Genomic DNA, 24,931 nt, shown 5'->3' with positions numbered 1-24,931 from the left:
CCTTGCGTTCGGTGAAAATATAGAAAAATTTCCCATCTTTATTCTGTCGATTAATAATTGTGATGCAGTGTCGTTTTGCACATTTTCTTCCAGGTTAATTACATCTGTACTTGTATAGCTGTCTAATAAAATAAAAAAATTATATATTGAACGTAAGTAAATGAATATTATAAAAATAATTGCACATACTTGTAACATCCGTTGCATTTCCGTTTACAATTTCACAGAACAAGGTCACTATAATGACTACGAAACTTATTTGAGGCATTATTGAACATCAACAAGTCGCGAAGTGTTGAGAGCGTTGTGTGAATAAGACTCGACACTGCGCTTTAGATATTTAAACAGGTTGTATGGTGGAAGCTAATTTATTTATCATGTCTTAACTACTTTCACTACATAACTTATCCTGTGTTTCACTACGAAAGGAAAATTAAAACCCCAAGCATTATATTTAAATTTAGTGTTTAATTCCTAGAATAAGTAATAAATAAAATAAATAGCTTCTTTTAATACATCTAGTCAAAGTATCGTCCCTCAAAAATATCACCAATAGCATCACCAATTGCGTCCAAGGGACCATCATTACCACCTCCAAAAAGTCCCCCATTCGGTCGATTGCCTTCTCCTCCTAAAAGTGCGCCTGCAGCATCCAAAATAGTCCCTTCATTGTTATTATTACTGTTTCCAAACAAATTTACAGGTTGCGGCCCGGAAGACACCGGCTTAGGTTTCAAGCCTGTTTGGACCCCAGCCGATCCCAATCTAGAATATAGGTTATTTATATAACCAGTAATACTAAAAGCAATTGTTTTATCTCAAGCTTACATACCCAAAACATCTAAACGAGGCTGAGTAAATAGTGAATCCAGCGATATCTGCATTAATATCCAAGCAGGCGAAAGCGTTTCCATTTCGTACACGAATGTTACTTATTTCAGCACAAACACGAATAAATGGTGCTCTTCTTGGATTGATACATATTGGTGGAGGATCACTCGCTGTAAAAAGTATACATAATCATACAACTACTAGTCCTTGTGTCAAACTTTCTTTAAAAGACTTCATTAAAATTAATTAAAATCTTTTTAGCGGTAAAATAATGACGGTGTTTAGTTTTTGAATGTATCTTATATACTCTTGTATTCTCTATATAATAAACTGTATATTATCTCATTTCTCTCATACAAAATTAAATCAATCAAATTCAGTGAATGCCATCATTTATAGTGGTATTTAAAAGTAATACCTGAAACACGCCGGCGAATTACTGTATTGTTGTTAATGCTTAATCTTACATCAAAAACGAAATCTTCCGGAATAAAAGATATATTTCCACACGCTTTAGTTCTAAATCGTTCTAATACAGCTCCCGTACAGCAGCCGCATTGGCCAGATCTACAATTGCATGGGAATCTTATCAATGATCCGTTTACGTTGCCTACAGGGCCTGCAACCTCATCTTGAACAATTGGCTTTTGGGTTATATCGGACACTGTTACTGCAGCTGTCACAGGTGCAGTGCTTACCGGCTCATCGCTTACTGGTACATTTTCAATAGGAGAATCATTAATTGGTTCGATTTCGTTCTCGTCCTCATATATAATTTCATTATCCTCGTTGTCTGCTACATTTATTGGAACTACAATGGTCACTGGAGATTTGAGCACGGGAGTTGGATTAAAAGCATGTTGCCAAATACTTTCAGGCACTTTAAAGTTTATAATATCATACCTCCCATCTTCTTTTGTTATAAATTCACCTAAAATATATATATATATATTTATTCACAACTTGATTCCAATATTACAATAATATAACGAGACAGAAAATTGTAAATAACATACCATGTCTCCCATGGCACAATGACAAACTTCCAAACAGGAAGATAAAAAAATATTTAAAACTAAACATAGCAAAAAAATCCTTTAATTACAACAGGTGCGCCTGCCTTGCTGATTGAATTTGTTCTGTTGCATGACCAATCCACCTATTTAAATATCTACTAACTGAGTTTCAATACAGAGTTTCTGTTCTACGGTCATTGAACATAAACAAGTTTTAAATTTTAATGTACAGTCAGGAGAAAGTCGTGACTTCAAATGACAGCATTGATTCCTACTTTCTGTAACGGGGACGCAAACAGAATATGATTATGATGACTTATAAGGTATTGTATTCAGTCTTACTTAGATATTTTCATTATTTTTAGATAGATTATTAAAAATAAATCAAAACCATTATTGTATTAAAATAGCACGCTTTCATAAATTAGTTTCATCGTTTAATGTGTATGTATTATTTGTGTATTGTCTATAAAAATAGTTGTTCTGTGTATTTCTATGAAACAATATGTTACTGATAGCATATTAAAATTTTGATTATATAGAGATAATAATTTATGGACTGTTGTTTTAGCAAAATAATCTTATATTATCGTTTATTTCTGATTTTGTCTTTACCTTTCTTTCGTCTTCATCACACCGTTTATTTTATTGGTTAAATTTATATATAAAAATGATTATCGAATTGAATGTAACATATTTTTAATAATATTTTACTATCTTACTATCAAATATGTAAATAAAACAAAGAAATACTTGTAGAACGCCTTTAATATAGGAATTTTATTGGTAATAAATAATTTAAAATTAACTATTTACAGAGTTGAATAAATAAAATAAATAATAATTTAGCTAAAATTAACTACTAAAAGTGTCGTAGGATTATTTTCTTGACCAATCACGCATCATTTTATTTTGTCTCCTGTTTGTTCTTCTACGTGCGACCTCAATATCCGGTAATCCAAGACTTTCATTGATTGCATCCAGTCCACTAACAATATCATAATCAGCATTACCATTTCTATGCTTTTTGTGTTTATTTTGGTTTTGGCGTTTATGACGTCCAAATATTCCCAATTGATGTCCAACACTTTCACCAATTTTAGTCAGATCCAAAACATCTAAATCTTCTAATTCAAACTGTTCACCTCTACGCTTTTTCTTAGGCATCACTAATTCTTCATAACGATAGTCGTTGTTATGTGCGCGACTTTCATCTACAGTAACGATTTTATCAGATTCATGTTCTCCAGAATTAGAATCAAGGCTCTGAACAATTTGAACCGTTTCTTCGTTTGCATCGTCATCATCAACAACTGTTGCATAAGGAATGGTTGAATGAGGTTTAGGGGTTATTGTTTGCACTTTTTCGTATGATATTTGTTCTTCGCTCGACTTTGTATCCGAGTCCTTTGATAGAGTTGGAATGATCTGAGTTGCTGGCATAACTGAAAGTTGTCCAGTAATATGAGCCAAAGACATTTCTAGTCCTGAATCTTCAAAACTAGTCGCAGTAACTGGAGTTGTTGCAGATATTGATGGTATTTTGTTGTTTCCGGATACAATTTTTTCGTTTGAATCAGTCATTTCTGAACTTCCGGGATTTTTTTGCGTTTGAATCATTGGTGATTGACTTATTAAGTGTGATTCTGTACTAGTAGAAGTTAAACCAGATGACATTTCTGTTATATTTGAAATAGGGAAACTTTCAGCACTTGAAGTTGTTGGCCGCCGTGTTGGCCTTCTGTTGGATGGTCGTCTAGTTGGGCGACGATTAATAGGCCTTACTTTAACTGTAGTGGTTCTGGTTATTGGTCTTGGTGTTGTTCTCGTGTTTGGTCTCCTTGTTGTCCTACGATTGGGTCTTGGTCGACGTGTAGTTGTAGAACTGGATGTAACTTGAGCTTGTTTATTTCGATTTTTGTTGGGTTTTTTCCCATCGCTAGATCCGAACAGGCCTCCTAATAAGTCTTCACCTAAAAGACTAAATCCTGTATAATCAGCACTATCTACGTCGTTAACGGCATCGATCTCACCTAAAAAGAAACAATTATATTACTAACTTACGTAATGACATAAAATACATTTATATAAACTCTAATTCATTTCTATTTTGTAATATGGCGTCTTGACGAAAAATTCAAAGAACTACCGTCGTCATCGTCATCATCATCTTCTTCTTCATCAACGTCGTCATCGTCATCATCAGCGTCCAAGCCGAAGTCGTCTTCTTCCTCATCATCATCGTCATCATCCTCAGTTTCTGTTTCATCCTGAGGTACAAGCGGCAGTGGGTCAGCTGGCTCTGACGTCACACCTTTGGGTCCAAATTTAAAACAGGATACTCTTACTGCAGCTTCAACAGTGCTTTTAGATTGTAACTCTAACCCAAGGCAAGCACGAAAGTCTTCGCCAGCTTTAGCAATATTATAAACTCGTCCGCAGAATTTCGATATACCACCAGGAAGAGGCATGCATACTGGACTTGGTTTACGACCTGTAAGTAAAATAATTGTCAAAAATATTAAATAATAAAATACAGAAATTGTTTGTTAAATCTAAAAAAATACTCACTAGCAACTGTCCTATTTGTTATGACTTTCTTTCCAAAACTCAACGATATAGACATTTTATCTCCGTTTAAATACCTCAGAGCTGCACATCCTGTGAAAAAAAAACATTGTGTTATAATTCACTATGTCTATTATATTTACATGGTATACAAACTTTCTTTATTTTTACCTGGACCGTTTAAATTAACAACTGGTACTGAAAAATCTCTGCAACAATTGCACAGTGATTCCGAACATTTGCAGTATCTATTCAAGCTATTGTCTTCGATTTTAATATTATCATCATCCTTATTCCGGAGTCCTTTTATATTGTTCCTATGTTTATCTATAAACAAAAGAACAATGAATATTTATATAGTAATCGAATATATAATGAACTGAAAAAAGTAATAAATTTATTAATCACTTTCACAATTGGCCAGACATTGTTACTCATTATTCGAATAATTATTATATAATTTTGCTTGATTTCTTCAATCGATAGTTATATGACCTACGTTGTATGACATATGTATGTTAAGATATATTCAAAATCGCATTTAACAATAGTTAAAATACTCACTGATATTTTTTGACGCGGCAAATGCAAGTAGCACAAATATCATAAGAAGTTCAAAAATCAGGGAGAGCTTCATCTTGGAGCTCAACCATGCCTGAAATTAATGTAAAATCACTTAATATAAAACAGTATATTAATAAAAATTTAATAGACGGTCTTCGTTCTTGATTCTACTCTTACTTATATGTATTTGTATTTTCTTAAAGAAAATATTCTGAATTGATACATAGAAAGGCGTGCCGCAAGCGCGTTGAATTCTTTAGGAAGAACTAACTATTTTATATAATACTAATATTAAACACTGATAAATGTAATACTGCTATATCAATACATTTTAATAAACTATATCATATGAATTTTAAAAAAAAACTTACGTTGCTTGTAAACTTCTATTTAGAACCCAAAATGAAACGATTAAAAATATTTCAACCGTAGTCACACCCGTGTGGCGGTTCACGTCCAATTAATGTAATTATTAGAAATAACTATCCAGCCCTAAAACGGAGGCGACGCCAACGAATGCAGCACTGATTCCATATAACAACTCCGACGAAAGAAATGTGAAGTGACGTGCGAGAAAGGAAAACAAGGAACAACTATCTCTATCTATCGTATAGACATCGTGAGGGAGGGGTTGACTCACTTGGCCGCTTATGTAGAATTCAGTGTCAAGCGCACGGACTAATTTACAAAGTAATGATCAAGGATAGGGAAATGCATCTATTTTACGTTTAGTTTGTTTAAATTATTATAACTAATTTTTCTTTCACATATAACAATTGTATTTAGCGTTATACACCATTGGGAAATTAATAATATTTGTAATCATAAAACTAAATTTCAAAAATTGTAATAAAATTCTTTTACATTTATAAATCATAGTGTATTAAGGATTCGAATCTGATCCTCGAAACCTGGTTTGTTGAGTTCGAGTCCTAGTTCTGACCAATAAATTATACTTTTTATCTGATATGATACTACATAAAGAAAAATATAAATAAACAGATGCAAAAATCTAATACCGGGGATTTACATATACACATATTTTGGTTAGGTTAGGTTATATCACAATATTCATATTTTAAACAAATGTTAATACATTTATTTAAAGTTGAAAATAATATGTGTATATTAAAGAACACAGCGCCTATCAAGTCAGCCACAACTACTAGGGTCACTTTCTACTGAGAGAAAGTTTGTTCCGTCTGACTACAGTCTCGTTTTTGTTATTCATATTTACTTTGATGAAATACGTCGGAAATTCTAGAAGCTTTATTATATAAACATGTATTTTTTTATTTCAATTAATAGAATATTTTAAACTTTTTAGTAATATCTAAGAAATGTACGTTTTCCTCTTACATACTAATTGTTCCAGTATACATTAATATAGTCAATGTGGAAGCAACTCACATTATACAAAAACAGGTAGGTCACGCAAGAAATGTGAATCTTACCATTCATATAGAGTTAATATACACGGAAAATTTTAATAAATGCAACAGCAGCTAAAAATATATGTTTTAACTGTGTTCCATAAGTCTTCACCATGTTTTATGATACTCCTTAAAGATGTAACGATAAAAAAAGTTGGTTAACATTCCGTGAATAAATATATTATATAATAATTAAGACAATACCGCATTGTACAAAAAACGAGCGCATTTCAATCAAACTTCCGAATGATAAGCCTATACATATTTATAACATGCATTTAGTGTGCATGAAAACATACACTCGAACAAATTTTCTTTTTTATTTGTTAGCGCAAGAGGTTTAATGATCCCATAAACTTACTGAGCTCATTAGATAGGTGTATTTAAATAATAGAATCAGGAAAATAGGGACGATACCTTTTCTCTGATCGATAGGCTGCATGTATAATTATAAAACTAAACCATACAACACTATGTCTAATATTATTGACTCACTCTATTGGTTGATCAAATCTCTATTTTGTCCTATTATAGATTCTAATGGTATGAATTAATTTCCTTCAAGTGCAATGACCACTTTATAGAGCAGTGGATCACTGTCTGCTAGAATCCGTGTATTTCATATACAGAGGAATTGAAATAAATACAAATCTAGAATAAAAATATATAAACGAAGCTACATTCTTATATGTTACATGCCTGCAGCTTAAAAAGTTTTATTACTAAAACTTCAAAACTACTAGTAACTAAAATACTTTTTAGTATAAAAACAATTAAACATAATATAACTTTTCGTTTAGTTTTTTTCTCGGATGTTGAATTCAAGCCAAAGGAATGAAGAGGATAGAATTTTGTTTCGTCAATAATAAGCGAAAATTCTTTAAACGTCGTTGTATGAATAAAGTTGGAAAATTAAAAGCGCAGCTTTCTCGGTGCATCTCAGTGCATGATCATATTGCTTTATTTTGAATTTCACCGTCTATTGTGATAGTAAGCGAGGTGAAACGGCCGGAGATCGGAGGCAAGGAGCAGTGTTAGCTGAGCTCTGGCAACGTCGCCTCATTCGAGACGTAACCGCGCATTTATTATTCGTTTTTCGTGTAAATATAACGGGCTATCACGATATGTTTAAATTAACATTTACGTTCCTCGCAATTCTTGCATTAGCACATGGGTCCAGTATCTTAGGTGAGTTTCAAATTTTCAATTATTTATTCAAACAAACTAAATACGTGTTTTATTTCACTTTAATTATATACATCATTTTAACATTAAAAAAGCTCTTGAATTTAAAGTAATCTTGAATTAAAAATATAATATCGTATATGAATTAATATGAAGTAATAAATTATAATAATATTATAACAATCAACAAACAAAATGAAAGTTTTGTCATATGTTAAAATATAAATCATTTTACGCGTTAAATTAATATGTTCAGAAAGCTCTGAATTTTTTTTTTATTACGCCCTAACCAAGTTGAATACAAAAGAATGTAGTTTCATAATACGAATAAGCATAACAAAAGTTGAGTATTACATAACGAACTCTCGGTCCTTCGCAGCGAACAATGACCGCTAGTTATCGTGGTTGCACGCAGTGAAAGTGTATGTGAAAGTATTAAGAGACTACCTAAAACGGAGTTCCAAATTAGGTATTAATATGTATAATGCGTCATAATCGGTATTGGTTGTGAAAACATTTTCTTTTGGAATATTTATGATATATACGTAACGAGTATAATGTAATGGAAAGTTTTATTGAAGCCTGTTATAAATATAACATTTTCACGTCTCGTATAATACTGCAATCTAAATAATATTATGTATTATTTTATTTTTAGTTTAAAAGCTTGACTTTTAAAATTTCTGCTTTTGTAAGGCATCTATTATCACAAATACCTTACCTTATTTATTGGATCCTTTTAAATTATGTACTTTTACAAACTCTTTATTTCCGCATAAACCTAATAGAAAATGGAGATGTTTAAAGTCTATCATTGATGACCTGTTTTTCTTTAAACATAATTGAACTATTATATTATAATATATGCTATAGATTTCCTAGACTGGGAAGATGGTAAGAAGTTGATCGAAGTACCAGAACTGAGGAATGACCAGCCTAATAGAAATTGCCTTTGCAAGGGCCCAGCTTGTGTCTGCTGTGTGGATTTCAATATAACATTTGTTGATCTAGGAGGACCAGGTAAAGCCTTAAGTATACAATTTGAAACCAAGTCTCATATTGTGTTTGTCGCTTTAATGCTCCATATCAGATTTGTTTTTTATTTTTTATAAATGATACTTTTATTGAATTACTGATAATCAGAATCTTCTCACCAACTCAAGAACTTGTTGTAAAAAATAAATATAATTTACTAATTAATTTTAATGAAAAAATAATTTTTAATTGTAATAACATTTGTAACAATATTAATTACCTATTTTTTTAATTTTGATTCGTTTGTTTAATATAAATTTTACATTGTATTTAAGGGTGTGTTCACATGAAATACTTATCTCCTGAAGATGGATTTTCAGTCAACGTATCATACGGAAAAAATTTACTCCATACTTCAAAAATACAAGGTAAATGAGCGGAAACTTTATTTATAAAACATTTATTTATTCAGGTTTATTAGTAGAAAGTTGACTTTCCGGTATCAACGTATTATTTAGAAAGCTTTTTGCTTTAAGCTTATAAATGTAACTGTTTTTTAATAATAACAGAGTAGCTAATAAGCACTTGTTTTTGTACATTAATAATATGACGTTAATCAAAGATTAAAACCAATGGTGAACAAATAATAAATGTGATGTTTGGTCTATATAAAACGCAAGTTTATCGACCATAAACCTATTTGTTACGCTAAAATTATCTAGAATCTCTCATTAGCAATACCTGTACTTGTAGACAGTACTTCTATTATTTTATAAGAACTAATAATGATGCTAAATCATCTTCAATATTCAAGAGTTTTACAATTTTCATCTTTTACGCAAAAATAACTTATAGTCTTCCTTTTATAGGTACCAATCCGGCACCTATATGTCTTCAAGTGTTCGGGAAGTTTGCCCAGGTTTGTGCTAAATTCAGTGACTTGGCACCTACCGCCGACGGTCTTAGAGGATGCCTTGAGTTGGAACCTAGACTTTTAGGAGAGGGGCAGTTAGAATTTCCCATTGGCTGTTTCAAGTCGACTCCCGGTGGAATGGAAATGGAAGATCCACCTGCCCAGCCTGAAGGGGAATCGTGAGTAGCTGTCCTATTACAAAAGCGATTATCATTCGTTTTTTTTCCAGGTTTTTTTTCCTTGGCCCTAATGCATATTTTATTGGATGAACTACACATGTTTTATAACCAATTGTATAGATGTTTTCTTTAATATGAATTTTAAATTGTATTTATATTTTTATTTTAATTTCCTACAGGACTACTGAGGAATCTACAACGGAAGACAACAGATTCGATGCCGAATCTTTCCTCGCCAGTGTCTACCAAACCGCAGAACAAGGTGTAGCATTTCTCAGCAGCCTTCTAGATATACCAGCTAAACGTAACTCTACAACAACTGTGGCCCCACCCACACCCTCTGAAGCACCTCAAAGACGAGGGCCTAAATATTTTAAACATCCTAATCATCTGTGATAAAATCATTTTAAAAAAGTACAAAAGAAGCATTTTGTAGTATTAAGCTTTGCTTGCCAAGCTCTCTAGCTTTCACGACTTATGATGATCTTAAGCTGAAGTAACACTTCTTGTCCTATTTATTGCTTTAATGTTAACTAGGTATATAAATAAAGATGTTAAATTTTTATTTCTTTATTTTTTCATTGTCATCCCGTGATGGATTTAACCTTATTATCCCTGTGAGTATGGTGAGGAGGGGTTGGTTTCCAAGTAGTAGACACCAGTTTTTCTAAAATAATAAAGACTTAATACATATTAATGTGTCAGCTCAGTGCACTCCTAATGGCACAGCATGTACCTTCTCAAAGTTGTTATTTAAACTGAAATTTTCTGAAAATGTATGTTGAATATTATATATTTTATATCTACAATAAAAAGTTGAATAACTTACCCATATTTGGGATTTAAACCGCCCATTTGTAGACGACGGGGGTGAAAATCACACATCCCTAAAACAGCGGCATAATAGTTCAAACATTCCCTTCCTGTAAAGCCTCCTGACACTATCGACTCAGCAAAGTATAAGAAGCTTCTGTCATGGTCACATTCGTTTGAGTCACACCCGGGCATTGATATTCCTCCATTGAAATAGAAATCAACGTGTCCTAAATCGCCAATATAACCATGTACATAGTTTGTATGAAGCACTTCTGTGTATAATGCGTCATTGGGAGAAAGTCGATCAATGTTGGTAACCCAGCCAATTAATGAGGGATTTAAACCTGAAATAATTAAAAAATTCTAACTATAAAGATTGCTTGTGAGTTAATTTAATTTAATAAAGAACAAAACTTTAAAAAATACTTTTATGATTTTAAATAATTAGTGCTGAACGTAGTAGAGAACGGCTCGGTCAAAGCGGTTAATCTGCGTTAAAACATACGAATGATAAGCACACAAAAGTATTTATTTATTTAATTATTAGTAATCTTACAGCTAATATATATATACAAACACATAGTGAAAGCCGGAACTGATTACATAGATAAACAATATATATGAAACAGAAAACAAGTAAGTATACGTACATTGACGTATATAGAAAACTGAAATTTAACATTTGAAACAACAAACAATACTCAATATAGTATTGACTTTTGTTAAAATAGCTTTTACACATAAAAAAAACACTTTTTGAACGGATTAAAGCTATGTATTATTATCAAAAACTTATAATTATTTACATAATTCTAAATTTTAATTTTTTTCCGATGTTTCGCGTGCTTTTCAGCGTGCGTGGTCACGGTGATTATGTAAATAATTATAAGTTTTTAATAATAATACATACCTTTAATCCGTTCAAAAAGTGTTTTTCTTAATACTCAATATTTCAAATTACTGCTTAAACAAAATCAGAGTCTTCCCGCCTCTTCAAAGTTTGTACTTTTTTTGGACCTTTTCAAGGATTACAATTCGTGACCTCACGCTTTGTAGACAAACGTGCTAGGCACTACAGCAGTATAAAATACTAGGCCGTTTGTCGAAGAAGATCAAAGATCATCTTAGGCAACTAACAAACATAGAGTATTATCATACCTGTAATATAACCGATTTTTCCAAAAGAAGCTCTCCCTGTAACACCAGCTTGGTGACCTCCAAGTCCATGACCAATGAGATGAACTTGTTCCAAACTTATTCCACTTTGTTGGCTTAACCAGCCAATGAATCTTGCTACAGCTTCACCTGATTTCACAGCGTTTGTATTTACGATCCTATAGTTTAGTGAATTTGCTCCAATAGACCAGTCCACTACAATAACGTTTAGATCCTCGACAGAAAGTAACACTGAAAAAATATCAAATTAGTAAACGAGGAACTATAATTTGAAGCGAGGTGGATTAGTAAAACGACTTCGCCAATGGCATCTCTAATCCATTCATATGCACGCGATCGTGATTGCGTATGCCAAATCATAATCAAACGATACATTCTTACCATCTAAGGAACGCTGTGCATAATATAAAAATTTACACTACTCGTATAGTGTAAGTATTGATTGAATTGAAACTAATTATATTTCTTTACCTGGTACAAGTTCTCTATTGAAATCTGAGGTAGCAGAGTTCAACCATCCGTGAATGAGAAACACAGTTCTCCTATTATTATTAAAGTTGGATTGTGATAGAATATTATTATGTCCAATAACCAAAGGCTGACTTATCAATGGGTTTGACCTAAAATTGAGAAATATACATTATCGTCAGGTATTGTGCATTCAGAAAGTGACAAGTTTATGTATATATTTTAGATATTCAATGGGAAGTAATGTTAAAAAAATTAATCTTTACAATAGACATTAACAAGCCAAGCCCAGTTTAAAATGTTGTATCTGACTTGCGCTGTTTTTTCACATAATAACAAATTTACAACTATTTTTCTGATTTTGAGTATAACAGTCTTACTAAGTACTAACAACTGTAAGAGCTTGAACTTCGGTATATTACAAATCTCATATATCTAACAGCATAAAGTGCGATTTATAACTCATGTGTGTTATGTTGTTCAATAAATGTTAATGCAATAATACAATACCAAGCCTCTATTTTCAACGGCATCTTAAAATAAATTTTACAAAATACGGAATAATTTACCTTGTAAATAGATGGTACTGATTGGTAACGTCGGGATTAAAATTGTTAGCATCATAACTAACTATCGGGATATTATCAGCACCTAATTGATATTTTGTTAAATCCAAACCACTAATATGGTTTGGATTTGGTAGCGCTGAAATGTTTTAATTGATTTCATGAAATAGGGGGTTGTGAAATAATTACATAGTAATAATGAAAGTAGAAACTTTCCTTGGAAAGTAGAAAAAATAAATACTGGATAGCCAAGACCTTACATAAAATAAGATTTAAAAAGTTTAAAACACTGTCGTGGCAGAACGTTATAGTTACTGTTTGTTTTATAGCAAAAGAAAATGTTACAGGGAATGTCCATCTATATATATATATATATATATATATAATTCTCGTGTCACAATGTTATGTTCCCATACTCCGAAACGGCTCGATCGTTGCTTATAAATGTTTTATGCATATTTAGTAAATATGAGAATCGGCTACTATCTATCTTCCAAACCCTTAGTGATAAGGGGTGTCCACCCCAATTTTTGTTTGTTTTTATATGATGTAGCATACAAAAATACATACCCTTAATTGTAACCCCTCTACGATCAACCCCTATTTTTTATTATTGTAGATAGGTTATTTTTATTAAACTAAAAAAAGTGTTTCCTGGAAATAATATACATGGCAAGTTGGCGCGATTACACTCTGACTGGCGACTGTGATCGCAATTTTTACTTCAAGGTCTTACTTCTAAATAAAAACAAAATTTACAAAATTTTACTCACCCCAGCTTAAAACAGAAGACACCCCTAGTACTATTAAAACAATTTTAATCATTTTCAATCTATACACTACCTCGTATAGTGATTCAGATATCCAAAATACGTTTGAATTCAAAATAATTATTAGGATGTCAGATAAAATTTGCTTATCTTATATAATTAATGTATGTAATCCATAAAAAATCACTGATAGCGTTGTTATTGTAAAAGTACACAAATTTAATCTACAATTGGACTATGTTTTTGACAATAATTAACAATTTTAGATTTTGATTGAAATACCTCATTTATACACAAGTCATAAAAATATGTTCCTGAAAAAAAATATCGAGCAATAATTTTAATAGAAACTTTGTATTAACTGCATTGAACATTCGGTAAAATGAATCAACATATATGTTTGAATAAATAATACATACTATCCCGTTTTTCCGGAAAAGTGTGTCAATGTTCTGAATCAACGATTTGAGTTGCTCAATCGTTGAAAAAATAATTTGATAATACATTTTATTGCGGTTGGTCGTACAGCATTAAAAAAACATTGTTAGATTTAAGATTATTATTATTATTAGATTTAATTACTTAGCATCTTATTATTAATACATTAAATCGTAATGAATAAAAAAGACTTTCGAACTTTTGTTTAAAATTTGACAGTTCTGTTTACTGACAAATTGAACAAATCACTGTCAGCACTAAGAACAATACCAAGCGATAATATAAAGGCCTATCACTCCTAATACATTGTTTTGCCGGGGTACCAGAAGCTACTCTATAATATAGATACAAATATTATCAAATCAAATGAAAACTGTGTAAAGATTTTCTGTGGATTCCAAGCAAAAGCGATTGGACATATTTACTATGGCATTCATAATCAATAAAAGATTACCAATAATGTGGATATCATATAAACCAGCGATTATTCATACCGTTTTGGGGACGTGTTAAGATACTTTAATTTAACTAATTTCTTTCTAATTCCATCTACTTTTATTTATCGAAAACAATTAGTTTGTATTTTTAAAATAAATATAAAAAAGTAGATCGCGAGTTTTGTAACCAAACTTTAGTTGAGTTACATATAAATATTTTAGATACTAATTAGAAGCGTAAACAATCACACATGAAGCCAATAAAAGCCCTTTAGATTTTAACACTAGTAACTGTCATTTAGATTTATGAGCTCTTGGATAAGCCAAGTTTGTTTTTGTTAACGTCGCAACCCCACTACCCCTTTACGTGAGTTATAATTTCATATTTTAAACCATAAAAGTCAGTTGTTAACCAGCTTCAAACAGAGAGTTTTAATTAAACATCTCCATACTACAACCGTCACTGAACTTAATTGGCGCAGTCGTGTCGATATGTTATCAATCAAAGTCTTCCTAAAATTAGGGACTGTGGAATATTACCAAAATATCGGTGACCTATTTCTAAAATCGAATGGGAATACCGTGACGCGATCAAAGAATGGAGTAAGGTGGCTGACGAAGCTTTGTTATCACATATAATCAGTGAAAATGGGTGCAACTCGGTTACGCTAATGGGGCAGTGCAAGTGATTCATTTTCATACAAGGAAAAAATCTAGCCAATTTCTGATTATAAACCTCTTTATTTTAATAACATCTTTCTTCTTTATCCTTGCGCGAAAGGACTCCGGGAATTGGTCTCGAATGTGTATATCCCAGAAACTCTGAAAAACAAATGTTATCACTTAGGTAACCCTCGGTTTATATTCGATATATAATAGATTTGTAATATCAGTCGTCGTAAGATTGATATATTATAAAACAGACAGATTTAATAGATTTGTACTATGGGCTCATATGCCTAGTGTCAGAAAATATGTTTTTTTAATATAAAAAACAAATATAAACAATATTAAACTTAGAATATTTTAACTTACGCAGTTTTGGCAGATATTCCCCCGAAAGTAGCATCTTTACTGCCAGTACATTCAAGAGAGTTAGCTTGTTCATAAGAAGTACACTTAGTGCCGACGAATTTAGCACCAGAGCCTGCTTCAGCCGTGATTGACTCCGCGTAGTATACGTAGGAATAGCTGTGAGAGCATGCGGGAAGATCACCACACATAGGCTGATCGACGCCGCCATTTGCATAGAAATCTAAATGACCCAGAGGCAGATCATAACCGTATTTTCCGGCCGTGGTGTGTAGCACCTCCACGAAGGTGGCATCACGGGTGCTCAATTTATCCGGATTTTGAGTCCAACCTATTAGTGACGGGTCCAGGGCTGAAAGATATTGTTTTTAACTAGTTAATTTAATTTATGTGACTAATATTTATAGTAGGATAATATATAAGTAGGATACAAAATTTACACCTTGTTGCTTTATTAATTTAAAAAAAAATGTCGCTCAACCTTTTTAGGTCTGGGCCTCAGAGTTCTATATCTGTTTCGTTATCATTTGTTAATCTAATAGGCAAATAGGTTATCAGCCTTCTGTGCCTGACGCACGCCGTCGACTTTTGGGGATTTTGGAATGTTACGCACATAGAAAGAAAGTTCATAGATGCATAGCCGGTGGTTAAAGATGTACTGTGTTAAAAACTAGGGAAAATATTTGAATAATACCTACCGATAATATGAGGAATGTTTGCATTCATTTTTCTAGCAGCAACACCAGCGGCGTGAGCTCCAAGGCCGACACCAACGATGCGGACATTGTCGGAATTATATCCAAAATAGGTGAAAAGTAGATTAGCGAAGCTAGCAACTATAGTACCGAGCTGGGGAACATTTGCGAGGCCAGCGACGTATCCGAACGAACCAGAGCGCCAGTCTACTGCGACGACGTTAACATCCTCAGCGGCAAGCAGGGCTATGAATTTAATTTAAAAATTGTCAAAAATTATGCCACAGACAACAAAACTGCTATGAACGTATATTTAAACGTATTTCTGTATTTTTCCCAACCATCAGTCTGATGGACTTCCAAAAGATTAATGCCAAAATTACTTGGAATCTTTTGCCAGTTCTTAAGTAAGGAAATTAACATTTTTAAAAATGTTTTTACTAAATTTCTACCTTACTAAAATATTAAAATTATGCAAAGAACAATATGGTATGGATATTGAATTGAATAAAAAGGTTGTTAATTAAACCTTTTAATTTTAACGATCTGCAACCAGCCCAGCTTTTATCAGATTTTATGATATAATTTTGAGGCAATTAGCAAATCCAATAATTTGTTTTCGCTACATAACTCGCAAACTATCAAACTGCGGAGAGTCTCACTTTTCTAAGCCGAAACACGCAGTCCGCCGTTTCAAAGAGGCCCGAACCTATTGACGTATTGCTGAAGTCTCCTACTGTATTGTTCGATTGATCTTTCAATGTCTTCCTCCACAGTGGTGATTCCCAAACATTTATGGATCGCTCATATTTCATAGAGTTTTGTATTGTAGCCGCTGTAGGATTTCAATATTAGAACGCCTTGTTGACCCCCAGAGCAACAGATATTGGTTTTATCACAGTTTTGTAAATGTGAAGTTTATCCTCCATACTGAGTGCGGCTTTTCTACCTTATAGCCGGCTCATGTTACGAAGCTTATTAAGTATTATCTTTCTTGGCTTTTATATGATCGTGCCATGTTAAGCGTTAACTAAGCCTGAACGAAGTATTTTTGGAATACGCAGTCATCATTTAGAGAATTGAGACTTAGTTTACTTCCGTATGTTCCGTATGTGGTGTTGAGTTTTTACTTCGAATCTTGTCCTAAATCAAGTTAAAGTTAACGTAATATGCTTAATCTAATATTGCCTTTTTTGCACCACATATCGTTAGGCTTCAACAATCGTCGGTTATATCTATTCCTAAGTTATTAAGTTTATTTTGCTGTTGATCAAAAGTTAACTTTAGTATAAAGGTTTGGTTTTAAATTATTAATATAGATACCTGGAGCTACGAAAGCTATGAAGTTTCCAGAAACGTTTTCGCCATAGTTGTGAATTGCGAAGATTGTTCTACGGCTGTTGGAGAAATGACGGGACTGGGATATTGAAGCTATAGACGCTAGAAGTGGCTCGCTTGTAGTTGGGTTTCCCCTACAATACAATTCAAGTACATTATATTATTGAAACGATCTAAAACATTGCCAACATAATTTTTTTCATATTTTAACCACAAATTTTAAAAATGTATATTAATGAAATAATTAATCGTAATAACAAAATACCAATATGCCATTTAGGTAACCAACCAATACGAAGCGCTAGGCAAATTAAAGTTTTTTTTTAAATATAAAAAATAAACAAACCTAGTGAACAAGTGAAAAACGACATCATTCACCGACATGGGAAATCCAAGCGCTGTAAAAAATATTACAAATTAATTTGAAATTATGGCCAATATTATAAACGTTTCTTACACACAATATAATAATTAAAAAGTTTCACATGAATAATATAATAATTAAATATTACCTATTGGACCAACCATGATATTTTTTCAAGTTCAGCGCTATATTATTCCTGCTACATTAAGGTTATATTCTAAGATATTAATTAGAATTCTGTTCTGTTTCTTAGTATTAATATCATTATAAATGGTTCAAATCTAATAAATACTTGTACCCAGTATTACAGCAGTGTACCATATATAATAAGATCATATATACATTCTTGTAAGGTTTTTGGACAAAATATATGATTCCTGTGTCTTCAAGACAAATTCCAAATAATTGAATTATTCATTATTACTGACGAATTACAATTATTGTATCGAATCTTGAAGATTTTATGAACCTCCTCCAAGTGTGTTGAGTATGTTTTTATTGATAAATACGTTTTTATTCAAATGTAATTATAGCATTAAATTATCACATAATTTATATTTTATAGAAATTACATTAAATAATTACACAGGAAACACGGATAAGGTACATTTTTTGATAGCATTATCAAAATTGGATAAACGGATTACTATGAATGATTGTTAATACAACCTTGAAACTTATTAAATAATCTAATAATATTTTTATAATTAAGTATTTGCTATATGCAACCATTCACACAGATCACAGAAACATGAAATAAGATATCTGCGACATTTGAGCGCCTGTTATTTTTTCATATAGCCTAATGCCACTGAAAAGTTAAGTATTAAGATTAAAAAGGTAATTAATGTAATTAATGCGTATGATGTTCGTATTAATTAACATTCACAAGAAACTTTTTTAGGAGCTCCGCCCTATTGCAGTGCGTGGATGTGGACTGGGGAATGTGAACTGTTTCTATGCGAGAAAATACTCGCTTGCTGTATGTGCGGTACGTCCGCGAGATCCAACAACATGTTGGCTGTTATATCAGGGAAACAGAATTGCCCTTACGTCTCTGCAGGTGCAGGTTATACAGTAGATACCCTATCGTTTGTTGCAGTAGCGTTTGTCATTGCATCTAACTTATACTAAATTAACTGTAGTTAGTAATTTTGAACACAAACACTACAAAATACTACGTGACTTGTAAATGTCTAATTAAATAAATTATTATTGTTTCAGTCTAAGTATTAATCTAAAGCTCGTTGTTTTAAATGCAAATAGGTGGAAACTCTCGAATAACACTACACACGCAGTATGTCAATGCACATTATCAATATATATAGTAAAACAACTGACCTGGCAAAGCCACGCATAGGACGATGGCACATTTAACTACCGCGTACATTGTCAACCGAAAACAAAATGTATAAAGTAACGATCTATTATATACAAAAAACTTATCGTGGGTATTATAAATCAAACAATAATTATAGGATATCAGATAAATACTGAGAAATATAATGCATATCTGGTAAACGGCTTAATTTTAAACATGCGGTTGAAGAAGTCTGAATATTATCGATGTGGATTTTATATATGAAACGAGTCACCAATATTTGAATATTTATACCGATCGGTGAGATATAATACAGTGTAGCATTGATAATAGTTTGACTATTAAAGTCTCTGTTTGACTTTTTCGTTTAATCTAATCATATTTTTCATAAAAGAATGATGTATTTGAAATAATATTTTTACTATAGTTTATAGTTTACCTTTTATATATAACATATGACATACAGTTTTATTTTATAGCCCTTTCAGCGTTGTACTTATTTTACTTCTATACTATAACTTTATTTATATAAACAAAGATATGAATGAACTGTATTTTTCTAATAAATATTACTTTATATAATTTTCTTTTCAGAACAATAGCCATATATGGCCAAACTTAATGTTTTGAAGAATTACGATTAAAAATTATAAAAACATAAGGCCTTAAATTATTCGCCAATGTCATTGTAATGGCCTTCTCTACCGATTATGCTTGTGGTTTATTTCTGAAACGTAAATTTAAGATAGAATCAAAATATATTATATATAGACAGTCGAAAGTCGGCAAATTCTTAAAATCGTATAATTTTAAATCTGAGGCAAGAAATGAAGAGAACTATCGACCCATTATTATTTTCACTATTATTCTAATAATAAAAATAAATCAAAGGCGCTACAACATTTTTAGGTCTGGGCCTCAGATTTCTGTATCTGTTTCATGATCATTTGTAAATTAAATAGCCAAGTAGGTGATCAGCCTTCTGTGCCTGATGCACGCCGTCGACTTTTTGGGTCTAAAGCAAGCCGGTTTCCTCACGATGTTTTCCTTCACCGTTCGAGCTAATGTTAAATGCGCACATAGAAAGAAAATCCATTGGTGCACAGCCGGGGATCGAACCTACGACCTCAGGGATGAGCGTCGCACGCTAAAGCCACTAACTAGGCCACCCCCTCAACATCAAAATTATTAAAAGAGCGACTGGCTACACCCACCACTATCTCGATGTAATTGTATCGATACAATATTAAGCGTAATCAGTTTATCACGCTCAAATATGGATATTAACGCCATCTAGTAACACATTTTAACATTAGATCTTACTCTATGTCCTCAACAACCTTACTTAATATTTAATACACTAAAATATATCATTTTAAATATCTTATGATACTTTATTTAATATCAGTATTTCTAATGAAAATGATTCGAATATAATGATATTTTCTAAGTAGCATAATTTATTTTCTACGTTTAGAACAGAACAGTTTTGCAGGCATTTTTTATAAGGAGAAAAAAAATACATCGTCGTATTTGATAAAATAAACATTATATATATATACGTAGATATCTACATACATAATTGTAGATATACAAGTGTCAGACAAAAGCCCGTCCAAACGTCTCGCACAATACTTTTTGTCAAAAACCCCGTGGTAAAACCAGTTGGTTGTAAAGTTCGTAGCCTGACACATATATTACATACACATATTTATTTTATTTACACGCTACTAGTATTAAATTAATATGATTTTTAGTTAGCCCCAAGCCTCACGCAGATACGTGTATTAAAAATTTCGCCACCGTCGAACGTATTAGTCGTAGTTTGTGAGAAGTATTTTGAGTGAAGGGACTTTGGTTTGTTTAAATGAATAAAAAGGATTAGGATTATTAATAAAGCATTGCTTTTTGACGTAAAAAAGCCAGAAATTGAATTGAAGCCAAGGCTTGGCTTGATAAACATTATTCGTACTCTGCACCAGGTAAATCATCGTGGTACTGCCTAGGTAACACTGAAAATGTTTAGAAAATGAAAAACGACTTAATGTAGAAAGTTGCCAATACTTTTATTGTTTTTGAAGTAATCTCCGAATTTTTTCCAAAACAACAGGCAAACAGCGATTGACATTGATTGACCAGTCTGCAGTAACTATCCTTCCATCTTCTAGAACAACTGTCGCGAAATTACCATTCCGACCAAAGAATGAGTCAATCATGTTTTTTCCTTGTCTTCTTCTTTTCTACACCTTAGTTGGCCAATCCTCGAAAGAAAACACCCACTGAGCTGATATCCTGCTTTCATCACTTGTGACGATGTCAAATACAGCATTTGAGTTACCGCCGTCGAACTTATCTAACATTCTGACAACTCGACACACGACACCTTCACATCTGACACCAGTCCATGCGAAGGTGTCGTTGGTTATAGTATGAGGAATCCATTTAGTTCAAAGCTTCCTGACGTCGAAAAGTTCGTGTAATATTTTTTAAACTTGACTTATAACTTGCCCGATAGGTCACTCTCTTATTTTCCTCTATCATGCGTCGCACTGATGTTATCTTCAGTAGTCGCTCTTAAAGGACGTCCCTCACGTGGATCATCATTGAGATTGCTACGTCCACGCTTAAACTCGCTAAATCAGTTGTAAATAGTGGCACGAGATTGGGCTTCATTAAGAAATGCTAATCGCAGCCTATCATAGCTTTATTGCTGAGTAAGCCCACAACGAAAGACATAATAAATCATTGACTGATTGATTTAATTAAAATTTGACAAATCGTTGTAGATTAGGAAATGTGCAGTATGTTTTTTATTGGACTAATTTTTTGACGAACCATACATGCAATAACAAAGCTTTAACTCTTTTATATAAGCTAAAGACCACTCATATTTTATATTTGACATATTCAGTATAGACAAAACCCCAACAACAGCCAAGAACTTCAAAATGTAAACGCAGAGCCTATACCAAACAATCACTACAGAGGAAATCGTCCTACCAAGGGCATCGTTGACCCTCACATAAACCCAATGTTCACTAAAGCCTTCCTAGCTGTCATGGACTGTAACGCTATTATTATGCACCGTCTCGCTGGTCAAGAGTATAACACTGTTGCAAGACTAGTGCCAGATGTTGGAATAATTTGGGTCTATTCAATTTCTGTTTAACACCGCTGATGGAAACTGGAACAATCTTTATCTAGTTGACTTCAGTTTGTTATATACATAATGTTGGTAATGCTGGACGCCATTTAAGCGTTCTCGCAGGTACTGCCTTAAACAAGTTTGAAATAAATACCATCTAAATCCAAATAAGTCCAGAAAAGTTCACTTAACATCAGCCTCCTATTACATAAAAAAATATATTTACTACACACAATATTTTTGTGTTGGTTAACATACGAAAAATACCCGTTACAGCATACACAGCAACAAATTCTGCTATATTTCGTTTCGGCAAACCAGTGATCATCCATACCAACAATCATTATTGTATAACAGATATCAAACCTAAGACATCCGCATTGAACCTTCTATATTTTTCCAGATTTGGACCCAGTTGGTATTTCCTAGGATGGAAACGAAGCAATCCATACCGATGGACGGACACTTGGAATCATAAATCCATCACATGCAGCCTTCTACCCCAATGGTCGAAGAAATCCCCAACCTGGATACGATGCCAGCTCATGCTCACATGGAGGCTCAACTGAATTATTTGCTGCAACTGTTCAACACACACATAAGATTAGGTTAGGCGACAATGCCGTAATGTATGCGAAGCTGAGGTGTCCACTTGTCATGGCAATTAATTTTACATGGGTAACGCGAATCTCGGCAAACACGGGTAAGTGTAATACCAATTCAACTAGGTAGATTTTTTACAGTATATCGTAATGGTATAACTAATTCAGGTGTAATTCAAATTGCAATCGTTTTTTTTTTAATGGTCAACGATAAAATGAAATCCCCTTTTCTCCCAATTTGACAATTCTTGTCTATATCGCATTGGTAAATAAACGTTTTGTTTAATTTCAATGTTTAGTTTGTAATGAAATATCAATATCGTCAGTATCTTTTTAACATTATTGACTTTATTTTCCTTTTATTTTCAGTAACGGCTTGTTTGGCTTAACGACTGTAGCTAATTGGCCTATCTAGTACTAATAACCAAAATTTCAAGGATGCAACTCAAATATTTAAAAAAATATTTTAATCGTATCGTATTTCTATAGAAATAAAAATTATAACTAATTAAACACATTTGATAGGAGGTTATGTATCTAAATTTTTCGCTAAGTCAGTCTTTTGTTTGTATCAATACAAAGCGTTATTCTTATAATCGTAATATTATTTAGAAACAAAAGTTTATATTTAATTTCGTTTAATAAATAGTTTTCTTAAGACATATCGTTTAATAAATTATTGTGACGTAGTGTAATTATCCTAGGGCTTAATATGTATTATTTATTAATGTTATCATATAATGTTATGATAGAAATCATATCAATCAATGAATGATATGCCACGCGAAAACAAAAATAATGAATTACCTACCTTTTATCAATTAAAAATATGCAATTCATTCAGGCTCTGGATTTTCCGTCACTGGTCATTGTGTACCTATATAACTAATGTTAGGTAACAAACCGTGACTCCCTTTCTATAAGGGGAGGGGTTCGATAGCTGGCCATGCGTTGTACTCGTGAACGGGTACTATTTGTGGCGACTGGTCGGACTTAGATCATCTTGTATACGTGTATACGTGTTTGTGTATTGTTCCCACAAAAATATAAGAGCATGCTCCCATATCACCGTGCCCTGTAGATATAGGGCTAAAGTTTGGATGTCTTATTTAATTATTCATTATTGTTATTACAAGAATTAAAAGTTTTAAAGTGTGAGGAGGAGGATGATATAATGGTTTCAGATGCTTAAAACTTTTTGTTAAAAAACTTTGTCGATTTAGAAGAGTGAGTGAGTGTATTGCCAGTTCTTTTCATCTGTTCTACGCCCTCGATTTGAGAACTAAATTCTAAAATGACGTGGATTTATAATTGTATTTCCGTTTATTGCCGAAAACCTGAAAACCTAGCCTGTTCCATCAAAGGTCAACTACAATAATTCATTAGAACTACGTAGAGATTTAGCTGCAATCAACTTTGGTTGAAGCATTATTAAAAACGAAACGGAAAGCGCATACTTGCTCGAAGATATCATGAGACTGTACGTTCCGGACAATTATTACGGCTGCCTGAAACATAACCTTTTTGCTGTGCATTCGGCTCGCACTGACCAGCGTCAACAAGCTCCCATTCCTGTTACACTGGCTGCTTAGTGACTCTTCGCCGGAGCGACCTATTTGTGAAGCGTATGGGAGGTAAAGTACTGTGATTAAAAATATACTTGGAAAATATTAGTGGACAGGTTTTCTTTCTTAATATTAACTTAATTGTATTATTTTTTGTTAGAAATTGGCCATGCATAGGCTATAATTAAATAAACTACATCCTATCCGGCTGTTTGACACCGCGATGACTCTAGGTTACAATTGTGATTAAATGTGCAATATTATGATATTTATTATAAATATTATGTAGTTAATAATTTACCGCTACATCACAAGACACGACTAATACATAGACTACAAGAAATTTTAATAATATGCTCGCATGATGAGATTCATCGTACGCCTTGCAGGTTTTAATCATCCTTAAAAAAATATTATTGTATCACTGTTTTATGTTATATGTATCTAAGTTACATGATACATGATAAGTGTAATTCATCAACATGTTAAGGGCGTGGAACATACCTGGGTGATACTGAATCTTATCGTCATTAA

At 32.5% G+C, this 24,931-nt stretch overlaps 4 protein-coding genes and 1 long non-coding RNA gene across 5 annotated transcripts; 2 read left to right on the top strand and 3 right to left on the bottom strand.

Annotated features, from left to right (window-relative positions):
• Positions 1–518: 518 nt before the first annotated feature.
• On the bottom strand, positions 519–5,052 carry LOC123716461. Its single transcript, XM_045672225.1, has 8 exons — positions 4,980–5,052; positions 4,587–4,742; positions 4,419–4,508; positions 3,997–4,341; positions 2,861–3,880; positions 1,250–1,762; positions 833–1,001; positions 519–765 (listed from the first exon to the last, which is right to left on the bottom strand). Exons 1-8 carry the CDS (start codon positions 5,050–5,052, stop codon positions 519–521), a joined length of 2,613 nt encoding a protein of 870 aa, XP_045528181.1.
• A 2,484-nt stretch (positions 5,053–7,536) lies between these two features.
• Positions 7,537–10,060, top strand: LOC123716460. Its single transcript, XM_045672223.1, has 5 exons — positions 7,537–7,600; positions 8,471–8,617; positions 8,908–9,000; positions 9,442–9,664; positions 9,844–10,060. The coding sequence occupies exons 1-5, from the start codon at positions 7,537–7,539 to the stop codon at positions 10,058–10,060; spliced, it is 744 nt and encodes a 247-aa protein (XP_045528179.1).
• LOC123716193 (pancreatic triacylglycerol lipase-like) lies at positions 9,897–13,558 on the bottom strand. Its single transcript, XM_045671804.1, has 6 exons — positions 13,464–13,558; positions 12,694–12,829; positions 12,128–12,276; positions 11,639–11,887; positions 10,494–10,824; positions 9,897–10,331 (listed from the first exon to the last, which is right to left on the bottom strand). Exons 1-6 carry the CDS (start codon positions 13,513–13,515, stop codon positions 10,274–10,276), a joined length of 975 nt encoding a protein of 324 aa, XP_045527760.1. The 5' UTR covers positions 13,516–13,558; the 3' UTR covers positions 9,897–10,273.
• A 1,498-nt stretch (positions 13,559–15,056) lies between these two features.
• Positions 15,057–19,297, bottom strand: LOC123716693 (pancreatic triacylglycerol lipase-like). Its single transcript, XM_045672550.1, has 6 exons — positions 19,106–19,297; positions 17,747–17,798; positions 17,386–17,534; positions 16,066–16,308; positions 15,371–15,719; positions 15,057–15,157 (listed from the first exon to the last, which is right to left on the bottom strand). Exons 1-6 carry the CDS (start codon positions 19,152–19,154, stop codon positions 15,100–15,102), a joined length of 900 nt encoding a protein of 299 aa, XP_045528506.1. The 5' UTR covers positions 19,155–19,297; the 3' UTR covers positions 15,057–15,099.
• Positions 19,298–20,806: 1,509 nt separating this feature from the next.
• On the top strand, positions 20,807–23,386 carry LOC123716565. The gene is made up of 3 exons (XR_006754575.1): positions 20,807–21,067; positions 22,634–22,933; positions 23,202–23,386. It is a non-coding gene; the product is annotated as an uncharacterized LOC123716565 (long non-coding RNA).
• Positions 23,387–24,931: the final 1,545 nt, after the last annotated feature.

The sequence above is a fragment of the Pieris brassicae genome, chromosome 11, assembly GCF_905147105.1.
Source record: "Pieris brassicae chromosome 11, ilPieBrab1.1, whole genome shotgun sequence".
NCBI classification, from domain to species: domain Eukaryota; kingdom Metazoa; phylum Arthropoda; class Insecta; order Lepidoptera; family Pieridae; genus Pieris; species Pieris brassicae.
The sequence above is the reverse complement of the archived record's forward strand: the minus strand, read 5'-3'. Positions and strand labels throughout refer to the sequence as shown.